This window comes from Engraulis encrasicolus, chromosome 13 (genome assembly GCF_034702125.1).
Source record: "Engraulis encrasicolus isolate BLACKSEA-1 chromosome 13, IST_EnEncr_1.0, whole genome shotgun sequence".
NCBI classification, from domain to species: domain Eukaryota; kingdom Metazoa; phylum Chordata; class Actinopteri; order Clupeiformes; family Engraulidae; genus Engraulis; species Engraulis encrasicolus.
In genome coordinates, this window is record NC_085869.1 from 55,295,220 (window position 1) to 55,310,730 (window position 15,511).

At 44.7% G+C, this 15,511-nt stretch overlaps 1 protein-coding gene across 1 annotated transcript in view; it reads left to right on the forward strand.

The window, feature by feature from the left end:
- The window catches only part of LOC134461413 (indian hedgehog B protein-like), an 18,939-nt gene extending 9,464 nt beyond the window's left edge, over window positions 1-9,475 (forward strand). The window contains exon 3 of the mRNA XM_063214338.1: window positions 7,503-9,475. Coding sequence (XP_063070408.1) covers window positions 7,503-8,356 — 854 coding nt within the window. The 3' untranslated portion in view covers window positions 8,357-9,475. The remainder of the gene's footprint in view (window positions 1-7,502) is intronic.
- Window positions 9,476-15,511: the final 6,036 nt, after the last annotated feature.

Genomic DNA, 15,511 nt, shown 5'->3' on the forward strand with positions numbered 1-15,511 from the left:
CACTTTATCTTCTTTAGCTAGAGGGGTCAAATACTTATTTCCCTAAATTAAATACAAATAAATTAAAATATATTATTTTAAGTTATTTTCTGGAATTTCTTTTTGATATTCTGTCTCTCCATGTTTGAATACATATTATCATAAATTTATAGACTGATCATGTCTTTATTAGTGGGCAAACCAGCAAAATCAGCAAGGGATCAAATACATATTGGACTCACTGTATATATATATATATATATATACACACACACACACACACACACACACACACACACACACACACACACACACACACACACACACACACACACACACACACACACACACACATACATATAGGCTAAATATACACACACACACACACACATATACACATTTATATATAGCCTATATAGTGTATATACACTCACACACACATACACATACACAAATGCATGCACACACATGCGCACATACATTTTCAGTCGCTCAGTCACATATAATACCTGACCCCACCCACCAACACACACAAAGAGAGAGCGAGAGAGAGAGAGAAAACGAGAGAGCGTAAACCGATAACCTGCTGAGATGCATGTTAAGGACTGTTGCATATTTAACCTCAGCACTCATTTTCAGTGGCTGAATCACATGCTGTACGGTATGTTGGTGTGCGTTAACAAACAGAGTTTTCACAGGGCCCAGTGGTAGGCAGCAGTAGGGGGTTTGTGGTGAGGATCATGGTTAAGTTTATATCCAACACACTACACTACTGCACACCAAACACACACAGCAGGCACAGTAGACCCCCTGGAGGCAAAGGATTCTAGAAGGCTAGAGGTCCCTTTGGAACCACCAGGACATTCTAAAGAAGGCCTGAAGTTCAATTAGAACCACCAGGACATTCTAAAGAAGGCCTGAAGTTCAATTAGAACCATCAGGGCATTCTATAGAAAGCTAGAAGTCCCTTTGGAAACACCGGGGCATTCTATAGAAGGCCTGGAGTTCCATTGTAATCACCAGGGCATTCTTTAGAGCAGTGGTTCGCAAACTTTTTTCCCTGCGCACCCTGTCCATTTCAATGTGGTTCACGCACCCCCCAAGCGAATTTATGGTGTGCTGAAGTATGGATTTACTGCGCATTCACTGCACATTATGCACAGTCGTTTTGGGGAATCCTCTTTTCCAATAGTCAAGGAATTAAACTGCACTTCAGATGGACCCTTCCAGCATATAATTCACCATAACATTTAAAACAAATGAATATTAATTAATGCTAGATATAAAACACACATATCCACCATTGCTCTATTCAGCTCGCGCACCCCTTAATGGCAGGCCACTTTGGGAAACCCTGCTTTAGAGGGCTAGGAGTCCTTTTGGAAACAGAGCACTGTAGAAGGCATACAAGTTCATATTACATAACTAGAACTGTGCCATTTGTAGCTAGTATTCCTTTTCGGATTTTTAACATAGGAGTCATGTAGTGGCATGTGTTTTAGAGTGAGCATATGCGTGTGTGTGTGTGTGTGTGTGTGTGTGTGTGTGTGTGTGTGTGTGTGTGTGTGTGTGTGTGTGTGTGTGTGTGTGTGTGTGTGTGTGTGTGTGTGTGTGTGTGTTTTAGGTCTTCACAGAGAGGAGAGGAGAGTTTGCTAAGAATCAAACAAAACATTGATCTTCACACCTGTCTCCCGTTAAGCAGTCTGTGTGTGGGTGGTGGACGTTTAAGGGCGTAACACAAAAAAAAAAGTTTTTCAAATTCCTGAAAAAAATGATGGATGAAAATTGGAAAAAAAATAGAAAAAAATAAAGCACTTAGTGGTCTGTGGAATTTCACCTTATTTTTGCCATTTTTGGGAAAATGGGTTCTGCATCAACACATTGCATAGGCATGTCACACCGCAGGAAAATGGAGTCACACCACAGGGAATTCACTGCATTATGGCCATTTTAATCCTTTTGTATACATGACTGACATCTGAGCTCATGCTAACTTGATAATGATATTGTGTTTAATCTTAATATGTGTTTTCATTGATAAAAAAACCTATTTTTCCTTCTATAAGAGCAGTCACACCACAGGACACCATGAAATGAACCTAAGCATTGCGTGACAGAAACATTGCAATATGAAGACATATTAAGAGATTATGTCTAGCGCTGGCTCTGACACCATTCCTTGCGTAAAACCAGTGTATGTTTCGTTACGAGGGCAGAGCCTGGCTACATTGTTTTTCGTAGGGTTACGGAGTGATACTCGATCGGGTACCTAACCGGTAAAAAAGTTCAGTCAGATGACTTTTTTTGCTTTAATCCCTGAGTTATAGTCACCTTAAGCTTCCACAGCACTCTCCAATAACTGAGGTACTGACTGGTTAGGAGCCAGTCTTTAAGACCCTTGTAGTTGGCCTTGCAGCTGCCCGTTCACAAACATTGACATACATGTCACCCCACAGGACGCAATTTGTGTTACAAAATTGAACTTGTAGTTAATATTACTGTCTTGAGTTTTTTTCACATTCACATATCTTAATATAAAGTTAATATTTATGCAATCATGCCAAATGCTTCATACATTATTCAAAATGTTGTTGGTTAATTTATATATATATTATATTCCAGGTTTCATTAATGTTACAGTCACACCGCAGGATATTTGACATATAAACCTTTACATAAATCTTAACAAAAATGTTTCTTAATAACAGTTTTGTAGGTTTTTAACCAATGTTACGAAAAAACAAGGCGTCACGTCTCCCACCCGTGTGCGTTTGCCAGTGTGTGTGTGTGTGTGTGTGTGTGTGTGTGTGTGTGTGTGTGTGTGTGTGTGTGTGTGTGTGTGTGTGTGTGTGTGTGTGTGTGTGTGTGTGCGTGCGTGCGTGCGTCCGTGGTGCGTGCGTGCGTGTGTGTGTGTGTACTCACTCAGTCCTCATTAGTGTCACTGGGTAAAGAGTAGATCTGGTACACTTGACAGGAGTGACATTCACACAACACAAAGCAGCTCATATCTCCCTGAGTGAAGAGGCACAGAAAACTGAAAACACACACACTCACGCATTGGCACGCACACACATGCACATGCATGCACCAACACACACACACACACACACACACACACACACACACACACACACACTGTGTACAGCAAACAGCAAAACTCTCTGCGACAGAAACCAAACCAACTAGTGTTTACCAGGCAGTATGTGTTTGTGTGTGCGTGTGCGTGTGTGTGTGCGTGTGTGTGTCTCCAGCTATTTCCAGACCATGTTGACTCAGTGCCATATCATGCACATAACAATCACATTTCAGTTCCGCTTTTGTATTTACTTATATTAAGATGCCGTAACATTTCCACAACTAAACTGACAAAACCAGACAGCACAAACATGCAGTATTTCAAGTAGGCCTACATTTTACTCACTGTACTATTCTGTTGATGAAATATGGTACATTTCAATTGTGCAATAAAGTGGTCCGCACACTGGGCATGAGCTCCCAAAAAAAACTTTATTTCTTTACACAAACAGCAACGTTTTGATCCACCAGTGGGATCTTCCACAGGCCTCATTGTGAGGACCACTTCATCACACTGTCTACCATTTTTTTCTGGAACCTGGATAATTGTTTTGTGGATGTGTGCACCCCAACCTCCAAATGACAATTCAATTGTGCTTCGTAGACCTACAGTACACCTTGCCTACGAGTTGATGGAATCGTTATAATCTTCAGCACAGTCTACACCCCAAGGTAGCAAATGTTTCACAATGCAGCACATCCAAAAACAAAGCAGAGAATGAACGCACATCAGTAGTACAGGAGTCCCCGCAATTCAATTTCTGGTCACTAGGGGAAGTCTAGATGGTGAAGAATCTTTTGAAAAGTCCTGGTTCTGATTTGTGATCCGGATCCCCACCAGAATTGAATCACTTGTTCCTTGGGTCATTACTAAAAACTCCACAAAGTTTCGTCCAAATCAGTTGATCCGTTTTTGAGTTATCCTGCAGACAGAATCTTTTTTTAAAAAGTCCTGGTTCCGGTTTGTGATCTGCATCACCACCAGAATTTAATCACTTGTTCTTTGGGTCATTATCAACAAACCCACAAAGTTTTGTCCAAAACCGTTGATTGTTTTTTGAGTTATGCTGCTGACAGACAGACAGACCTCCTTGGCGGAGGTAATGATATATGCTAATAGCATGACGTTAGGGCGCTCAGTCCTTAAAGCGATACTCCAGGATTTTTGACATAGGACCCTATTTCATAGTCAGAGTCTACTTTTTATATTCCAAGCAGTCCTTGAAATTTCAGAGGTTGCTGGTGCTAGGCTAGTGAAAGTGAACTATTTTTTGGTAGCCTCACTAACTCACTAACGGTAAGGGTGTCGGCATGCTTGCTGTAGGATACGCGAGCGATTCGTTCAGGAACACGTTAACATGCGTATTTAATGTCAATGTAGCGCGCGTTGCACACGGCAGCCAAATGCATGCGTCAGGTGCGATATCTTCAAACTCACTGGGGGTGATCATCAGAAAGACTGCACAGTCCCACGCGTGTGCTTCTGATGAAAACGAGAATGGCAGCAACTTTTAAGAGCGTCTCATTGGGTTTGTCCGCAATTATAAACATTTGCCATCATACTTCCTTATTGCACTTTGAAAAAGGAGCGTGCAAATATAGGAGCAGTAGCAGTATTGTTTCCTTGCCCAGGGAGCCCCTCTTTTTGTTTTTTGTTTTCCTTGCCGTCTGTGTTCCCAATTTCCGCATCGCAATGCTGCATGCTCTCTGCCCCCTGGATGATACCGCCAGTATTTTGCGTCTTGGTCAACTGCTTTTAAAGCAAGCATGTGCAGTCGGTTGCTCGCGGTGACGTGCGTAATTTGCGGCTCGCAGCAAGCGTGCCGAGACCTTAAGTACTTCACTTGCGTTATGGAGGAGCAGGCGACAGAAGAGACAAAAGCTACGTGTACTTGGGCGACGAGAGGCGATTTGAGACACTTAGTGTTAGTTTGTTGTTGAACTTCAGCGAATATTGTACCAATTAGCTATGATGCGGTTCAGTGACCGCCGCCACAGTCAACTAGAATGTCGGAAAGCTTGCATTCTGCTTTTCCCCGCCATATTCTGTCTCCTCTATCGCTCGTGTCGCTCTTGTTATGAACACACTTTGCAACTTTGTAAATTTGGTCTCTCCTGGTGGGTTTGCGGGGTAAGGCTTGCATTCGATCCCCAAAATGAACCTTTCCTGGCTGCACAGGTATTTTGTGTTTTCTCTGTAAAGGGTAAAAAGAAGACCTGGTTGAGATATTTAATAGGGGGAGTGTAGAGGAAGAAACACTTACAGATACAGGGAAAGAAATGGGAAAAAATGAGTAAAGGGAAAGGGAATAAGAAAGGAAAACTAACTTGGGTTGAAATGATAGGTCCTTTCCCACTCATTAAAGCAGAGTGAAACAGTAAGAGAAAGAGAGAGGGTGGAGGGCACAGAGAGAGGGAGAGACACACAGACGAGCATGTAGAGCGACAAAATGGAGGGAGACAGAAGGAGAGAGGGAAAGAAGTGTGGATGGAGGAGGAGGTGGGAGGACAGAGAGGAGGGGCAGAGAGAGAAAGAGAGAGTATGAGCCATGAAGTGAGTGGCGGAAAAGGTAGAGCAAGTGAGCGAGCGAGTTTAGAACAGTGTCTTGAGATGATTAACTTGCAGCTCCTTTGTTTTCCAGACACTCCAGTCCTTCGTTCCTGTTTTTTCCCCCTCCTCTCCTTTACTTTTCTCTCTCCTCTCCTTCTCTCCTCCTCTGAGGCGCCTTATCTCTCTCTCGAGCGGCGCTTATCGCCCAGGCCCTGGCCTTGGCCAAATATTTGCCTCCAGTCCACCTGAGACTTAAGGGCAGTCGGAGACATTCCTTCCCTTTTAGTGGTCCAGGCCCTGGGCTCAGCCTCGGCCCCTTAGTAGTCCCACACTGACAACACACACACACATACACACACACACACACACACACACACACACACACAGACACACAGACACACACACACACACACACACACACACACACACACACACACACACACACACACACATACACACACACACACACATGCAGGTGTGTGCAAACACATACACATGCACACATGTACACACACACATGCACACACGCACATGCACACGCAAACACACACACTGTATACACAAATACACACACACACAGGCACACACACACATACACATGCACGCGCAAACACCCACACACGTACAAATGCATGCGCGCACACACACAGGCACACAGACACAGACACAGACAGACACACACACACACACACACACTCAGGCACAGGCACAGGCACACACATGCGTGTAGGCATGCATATACATATACACACTCATGTGAATGCACACACACTGCAAATACACACACACACACACACACACACACACACACACACACACACACACACACACACACACACACACACACACACACACACACACAGCACATACGTACATAGACACATACGGTCCACTCATAAAAGCAGCTATACACATACATGCACATACCTGTACACAAACAACGCTGCACAAACACACATGAAAGCATGCACACATGAACTATATACACTTAGACATATTCGCAAAGATAAAACACACACACACACACACACACACACACACACACACACACACACACACACACACGGAACAGTAGTTATTCATTACCCTTAACTGCGGTGCTGGGATTCTAGAGCATTGGGAACAAAGTTGACTCACAAAAAAGAGAAAAATAATTAGTGTGAAGAAAGGGGCTTGAAGTGCATGCACACACACCCACACACACACACACACACACACACACACACACACACACACACACACACACACGCCGACCCACCCTCACACACACACACACACACACACACAGAGGTACACTCACACACACATGCATATCTGTAAGTACACACACACACATGCATGCACGCACTCACGCACGCACACACGCATACGTACACACATGCATATTAACAAGTACACACACACACACACACACACACACACACACACACACACACGCACACACGCACACACACACCTACATGTACACCAGTGTGCACATACAGCACACATTTGTTTTGTTTTTGCTCCAATGGGTCATTTCTATTTGATGTGTGTTTGTGTATGTTTACAATCAGGGTCTATATAGAACATTGTTAAACTTAACTGCAGATCAGAACATTTACTATGTCAAATGCTCAAAGTGCAAAATGGAGTAGTTAATTGTTTGGCATGAAGATTTCTGTCATTCTTTTGTGAGGATTGTAGAAAACTATTCCTCAATGCGTTGTGAAAACGTCCTGTTAATGTGTGAAATATATTGATTGGGATGATTTTCTCTCCCCCTCTTCGTTCTTCTGTTTCTCATAATGCTCTTCTCTCTCTCGCTCTATCTTTCTCTCTCTCTCTCTCTCTCTCTCTCTCTCTCTCTCTCTCTCTCTCTCTCTCTCTCTCTCTCTCTCTTCCTGCTATATTCCAGAACACTCCGTGGCGGCGAAGACGGGCGGCTGTTTCCCGGCCGATGCCCTGGTGACCCTGGAGGGCGGTGCCACGCGGGCCATGCGCGACCTCCGGCCCGGCGACCGCGTGCTGGCGTCGTCGGGCAGCGACGGCAGCGGGGAGCTGGTCTTCAGCGAGGTCGTGACCTTCCTGGACCGGCAGCCGCACGCCAAGAAGAGCTTTTACACGCTGCGCACAACAGGGGGCGCCAACCTCACGCTCACCGCCGCGCACCTGCTCTTCGTCACCGACTGCTCGCGACCGAGCGCGCTCAGAGAGGCCTTTGCCAGCGATGTGCGGCCCGGACAGTGCGTCCTCACCACCACCACCTCCTCCTCCTCTACCGCCGCTTGGCACAAGCCTGATAGAGAGAATGAGGAAGAGGAGGAAGAACAGGAGGATGGGGAGAGCTCTCCTGGAAGAGGGAGGGTGGTGGTGTTGGGTGAAAGGAGGCAGAGGAGGCCGCCGTTGTTGAGTCCGCATAGGCCGCACCTGACGCGGGTGACGTGGGTGGAGGTGAGGGAGGCCACGGGTGCCTTCGCCCCCCTCACCCAGCACGGGACGCTGGTGGTGGACGGCGTGCTGGCGTCCTGCTACGCCGTGGTGGACCAGCAGTGGCTGGCACACTGGGCCCTCACCCCGCTCAGGCTGCTGCACGGCATCGTGGGACAGTTTCGTGGGATGGGCGTGGGCATGTGGACTGGCACGGACACGGGGAGCGAGACGGACACAGGCACAGGCATGCACTGGTACGCCTGGCTTCTGCACTGGGTGGGGGTCTTGCTGCTCGACCCCTCCCACTTCCACCCCTGGGGCATGGCTGCGGACGGATGAGGGGAAAAGTAGAAGAAGAACGGATGGATGGATGGATGGATGGATGGAGAGGAAGAGAGGAAGACAAGAAAAAGTGGTCCAGGCAAAGAAGAAAGGAGAGAAGAAAGGGTAGAATGGGGATGAAAGGACAAAAGAAAGGACAGGAACGCAAGGTCGATACGAGAGATAGCACACTGAGAGACTTACTGTAAAGACTCAGAGACAATGAGGTGATGGTCGAAAAGGTGAGACGCCATATCAGGCGGGAAGATAAGTAGTCTTGCGAAACATAAAACAATGAGGTGGGTGGGGGTGGGGGGGCACTACAGGGCCATTGTGTCACAATGTGGTTAAAAAGGTGGACAAACACACCCCCTCATCCCCTATGCATATTGGACTATGAGAGATTACGTAGGTAAGGTCAGAGCCATGGAAGTAAGAGTTGGGTTACTCCCCATGGGGCCTTTGACACTCAGATCGCCATTGACATAGTTCCAAAATAGTTCCAGGAAGTGAGCCTCAAACACAGAAAGGACAGTAAAAGTAAATGTAAATCATTTTTATTAGTTTTTATGTCATCTTTGCTTGTTATGTAGTGGTTCTGTGTTAGTCTCTAGCGAAAAGAAAGCTACTGCCTAGAATTATTTGAATTTACACACTTCCTGTAGCTCGGTTGTCACAACTCTGAATTCCATGGCTCTGGATAAGGTTGTACTGTTGCCCAATCAGAACCCAGATAGCAGTCTCAGGAAACACTTCTGACCTAGATGTTAAAGGGACCCAGTTCGGGCCTGGTCAGGGCCACAACCAGGCCAGAGTTGGGCCAGACCTGCCCCAAAAAATAGCGCTTAGGATCTGGGCTGGGACTCATAGAGGACAAGGGAGGGTCACAGGAGGTCCTGTTTACCAAAAAGCCATTGATGTTTGCTTGTTTGTTTATTCAATTTGTTTGTTCTGTAAAAGAGAGGTCATCCAATCAGCCGCTGACACTAACCAGGTCTGGCTATTTGTGATTGGTTGAGCTCTAGGGGTGGGGTGGGGTTATCTGTAATATTCCGAAGCCCATGTTTCCATGGTTATGGATCAGGGCTTCCATTTAACTGTCTACACTGGAAGGAGAGTGCTTATACATATGCACACACACGCACGCACGCACGCGCACACACACACACACACACACACACACACACACACACACACACACACACACACACACACGAGTATACACACACAAGTATACACACATATGCGCACACACACGGACACATGGACACACACACACACACACAAACATTTGTAATTGTTCATCTGTACACACAGGCATGGTTATGGTGATGTATAAATATTGCAAACAAATATTATCACTCCAAGTCAGACACTCAAAATATTCAAGATACAAGTGCTTAGCTTAGCTTAACTGGAAGAGACAACAGTTAGTCTAACCTTGTCCTTTACAATCCAATACCCCAGCAGTTAACATGCCTTTCTACCCAGATGAACTAGCTTCTTCTACTTCACCTCACCACAATAGAAATGATTGAATAAGAATAATTTCAGGACACAGGGCTCGATGAAGGTAAATATCTCTCTCTACTTTGTTTTACTGGTAGTGGAGAAATTGGAAAGAGGCGTGGCTGTCTCTAACATATCAGTGACAGACCCAGAGAGAGAGAGAGAGAGAGAGAGAGAGAGAGAGAGAGAGAGAGAGAGAGAGAGAGAGAGAGAGAGAGAGAGAGAGAAATTAGGGTCCAAGCTATTTCACTTGACAGCTGCTATTTTGAGAGAATCAGATTGGCTGAGGTTGTCTGCCATTTTGATTGATATGTCCTTCCATGTCTACTAAGTATATTTATGCTTTTATAGAGATCTCATGTTCATACCACATTGTCTATTTTGTCATTGGGGGGGTTCACATCTCATTGGAAAAGTGTACATAGTTGTTATGTCCCTCTGATCCCATATATTTAATGCTTGTGTTTGGTCATGAAGCACCTATGTGGACATAGCTACCTCTGCCAAGGAGGTTATGTTTTCGGTCGCGTTGGTTTGCCTGTTTGTCTGTCTGTTTGTTTGTCTGTCTGTCAGCAGGATAACTCAAAAAGTTATGAACAAATTTTGATGAATATTTTTGGAGTTGTTAGAAAAGATAAAAGGAACAAGTGATTCAATGTTGGTGGTGATCCTTATCACGATCTGGATCCAGGATTTTTTTTAAAGATTCTTCACCATTGAGGGATAGGGCTAATTTTGACATTCCACAAAAACAGGGCAGAAAGACTTGGAAAAAAAATGCATGTAACATAGTCAAATGTTCTATCACACAGCTTCCTTGGCGGAGGTCTGCACTCTCTGAGTGCATTTCTAGTTTGAAATATGGTCAGAACACAACAGGAGATGAACACTACACCTTTGAGACAGCTAAAGAAATGTCCTGTTGCCAAGGGTTTCATATTATGTCCCGTTGCCCTGGGTTACATGTTATGTCCCGTTGCCCTGGGTTACATGTTATGTCCTGTTGCCCTGGATTACATTGTATGTCCTGTGCTTTACATGTAGTTGTGTTGCCATGGAAATGAAGTGAGGTGTCTTGTCAGCCATGTTCCCTGTCCACAGCACTTCAATTTTACAGTCAGACCTATTGCTGTGTTACTATAGGAACAAGTAAAGGTGCCAGTCCTGTAGAGTGCGACCTTCTGAAGTAAGGCTCCCTGCTTTCACACTCTGTAACGTTATATGCTTTTTACTAAGGAAAGATGTCAAAATGATATATTGTTTTTAAGAAGAAAAGTATTTAAAGATCTATTTTTCAAAATTAAAAGATGATACAAATTCAACATTGTGGAAAGTTTTTTTTCTTTTTGCCCCGCGATTCTGTTCCTGTTCTACCTCTTGTTTTCACTCACTGCACTCACTTCGCGGCATGACCCTTTGACATACATACCGTATAATTTTCATTTGGAATGATATTTCAAGTGACCTTACCACCTTGTCACACATACAGTACACACTTACAAAAACATGCAATGCATGTCATCATTTTGCACGTCACACAGCTCTCTGCCATGAAGAATTTATTTACTCTACTGACCAGATTGCCATGCTGTTTGGAAACCACTCAGACGCTCTCATTCTTCACCGGAATAGGCTTTGTGACGTGTAGTCTAACGGGTACATGTACGGTAAATATAGTTTTCGTTTGTTTTAAAAGACGCCCTTTTCCAGTAAGCCCACTATTTCAAAGGGCCGCAGTGACTTGCTGTGAGTTTATGGAATGAACTGATCCATGGCAATGGGCAGAGAGCGTGAGGTAAGTGAAGAGACTGGACTCTGGAAGACTCGAATCACACACGCACGCACGCATACACAAACGCACGGACACACTCATCAGAAGCAAGTCAACCACAGTGTGTGTGTGTGCGCGTGCGTGTGCTTGTGTGTGCGTGTACCAAAGGCAGACAGGTCTTTCATTAATCAGTGTCTTTTCCCATGTCCATGTGGTGTCAGTGCAATACACGAGCAACTGATGTTACGATTCCCGGCCTGGGTCCATTGCCGACCCCTCCCCGTCTCTCTCCCAATTCGCTTCCTGTCCACCTCTCACACGGTCCTATCAAATAAAGTCGAAAAAAAGACCAAAAGAAAATCTTTAAAAAATAAAACAAGTAGGACACCAATGTGGCGCCAGAGTATATTAATGGCCATTTATAATTACACAGCTGTGTCCATTGTCCATTTAATTCTTGCTTATCTTTTTCATTGTAAAGCCTCTCTTATAATCATGCTGTTACCAAAATGGCATTCAATTAGTCTATGTCTAGTACTATGTTACTCAGAGTCTCGGTAATGTCAAAGCAATGTTGTCATGAAGTAGTTGATGTGCATGTAGTATGATAAAGGTATAGTAGGTGCAGTAGGATGTAGTAGAGCTCATTCAGCAGACAGTGAGTTGGATCGCCGGCGATCCCACCTGCTAGCCAGGCCATGCCCTCCTACTGAAGCAGATTTGAAAGTCGATGATAATCAGGCTACCCACCTGCATGCAAGTGTTACACCCAGCAAAGTGAGCAGAGCCTGCTGTTACTCATGCTTGTTGTATACCTGCTTTTCCTCAGCATTCAATAGATACTATGTATGCATGGTTCAGAATATATCCCCATAATGCACGCCGTACCACCAGTGGCACGCTGTAATAGTCATTGAAAGGTTCATTACTATAGTACTACTCTACTATGACATAACAGAGGGCCTTTAAAATAATGTACAATGACTCATTGCCATTCTGGTAACAGCAAATGTATTATGCATTAAGCATGCTGAATTAAGACACTTATTTCTGCTTTCATGCATTTATTGAGCTGAATAGCCTTACATTCAATAATATATTGCCATGAGAGTGTTCTGTTTCAGAGGGAGAGATGCATACGAGTGATAAGATACATAACTGTGCTGTGCATCCTCAGTGCATCTGCAGTGTAGATGGCTGATTTTACAAATGGTTCATCAACCACAGATGGAAGTTGTATTAGTGGGGTGGTGGTGGGCTGGGAGATTCAGCACCCTGGACAGCTCTGGGTAAAATGGGGCCCTCTCTCACTGCTTTAAACTGCTTCTCTCTCCGCTCTGCTCTGCACTGCTCTACGATCCTCAAGCCACTTCAGCTAAAGCACACTGCCACCTGCAGGGCAACACTTGCCATTGCAGCGTGGAGAAGAGAGGAAAAGCGTTGGTTGATGCAGTTTGGAAAACACAGGGTGACGGCTCATTCACATACAAGCAGAGGTGTCAAAAGTAAAAGTACTTTTGTGGTGTACTTACAACACTAGCACATGACATTACATAGCTATTATATCATTTACTCCATTGTACCTAATGAGAGAGACAGACTGTGTTATTACTGAAAAACACTGAAAACCTAACAAGGACCCACCACAAACTTGATCCAACCAGTGCAGAGTTAGCTAATCGTAAGACAAGTACATAGGTCTATTGGTTACCCAGATAAGTTACTTGTGTTGTGAAGGAAACGGTGTTTCTTTTTTTTTCCTTTTACCTTTGACACCTCTGCTTACAAGGTTTGGGTGCGCCGGGATTGGAACTGGAAAGCGCAGGGGTTCAGCTGTCCTTTTCACACTCGACAGCCTGTGTGCGTTCTGTCTGTGGGAAACAGCATCCAGTCCCAGCCCATACATTCGTACGGGAGCCCGCTCACAGCACGTGCACGCCCTTGCAGGAAACTGACTCTATTTAATAGAGTTCTATTTCCAAGTTGCAACGATGGATGATTCTCTTCAATAATGTCTGGTGAAGTGCACGTTTGCTGTGTGATTTTGAATTGTTCAAACAGTGTTTAGGCTGTTAGATGATGGGCACAAAGAGAACTGTGAAAACACATTACTGTAACTGAACACTTTTATTTCTTTTGACAGATAAATGCCCCACAGACTCCATTGCACATACCAGGGACAATATCATTTATACTGTAAATTAAAAAGGTTACACAAATTTGCTATTGGTAATTTGTGACTCACCATCTCCATCTGCTGCCCATTTTACAGGTCACAGTAGCGTTTTGGAGAGCGCGCATATCCAGATAAAACGGGTGCCGGACTTAAACAGGATGAAACAAGGAAAGAAAGAAGGTCTGCACAGCAACATTGTGCAGAACTTTTTTCTTTTCTTCTTTCATCTTAAAGTTCACTCCTACCCATCCACTAAAAACACAGCTGACATACAGAATATACGTGCACATTCCTTCAGGGCCGCTGGCAGCTTTTACCGGGCCCGGGACAAAATCATTTGAAAGGGCCCCCCAAACAATAGATACATTGTAATGAGGATATGCTTAAAGGGCCGTACACACACGTCGCTACTAGTTACTTGCTCAGCGAATTAAGTCAATAGAATGTCGATGTGTTCCAGCGAGACTCGCAGGCGAGTATGCAAGTACTGTACAAGCGATGCGATGTGGGCAGATCCCGAGTTGAAAATATTTTATCTTTGAGCGAGGCGAGTAAGCGAGTAACCAATTGGAATGCAGAGTTCGGTACTTCTCGCCTGTTCATTGGCAGTTAAACCCGAGGGAACTTTCAGCGAACGTTCCATGAAAGAGTGGCGAGTAGGCGAGCAAGCGAAAAGCTAGCTTTGAGTGTGTACAGCGCTTTACTGAGTCATTAACAGCACAGTGGGTTCACATACAGTGTCCAATCTCGCCCTCCAACCTGTGCCTGCAGTTCACCTATGGAGCGCTGTCGAGACAGCAGAGCCCATAAGGCTGGCGCTAATAACTGACAATTGTGCTTGCTGTCGCCTGAAACTTGACAATATTACTGTAAGTTCTGAGAAACCAATGTGGATTTAAATGAAATGTACAATAACCTGGGAATTATGTCCTTCTGATTTCTTACAGCTTTGGCATTTATGAGTGAGGCTCCGCTAGCATCTTGCTAACAAAATTGCTTTACGGCCGTCGTGATCACAGCAATGCAGCTGGCCGACCAATCCAAACGCTAAGTGCTGTTTGACAGGATAATTTATCCTGCCTTTGGGAAAAATAAAATGAAATGATGACACCAATTCTCTCCCAAAGCAATGGCAGCGTCTGTGGTTGAGCTCCATGGGACCCCATTCATTCTAACAGCCTCTGCGCTCCTTGGCGCTCCTCTGCGCTGTCTGGATGGCGCCACTTAGTGGACAGTACCACCCGGGAAAAAGTTGCGAGATTCCTCTCTCGTACCACCCATAGACCCTCTCTGTTAACAGGCACAGGTGGTTTCACCTAACCACTTCCACGGTCCATTAGCAGAAAAACTCAACTTGCAAAATCTGACGACTGTGAACAAACATTGCAAAAAGAAAGTTATATGGGATGATTGGCTGTAAGTATCTCAGCAGACATGATCATGTGTTTTTAAAAAATATATGTTTTCATGCCTTGGGAGAGGGAGATAGGGGTTTTATGGCACTCTGGGGTGTGTTTCTCGAACTGTTTCCTAGGTTAACATTAAACTACAAACTTTCTTCAGTAGGGTAATATATGTTTATTTCTCAAAACCCTCCTACTCCCGTAGTACACCAAAAGTGTCCACACCTCAACTGGTACTACTACTACTTGTTCACTTACCGGGCAAATACACAAGATCAAGCGACTCATGAAAGTAGCCAACTGGTTGGCTACTT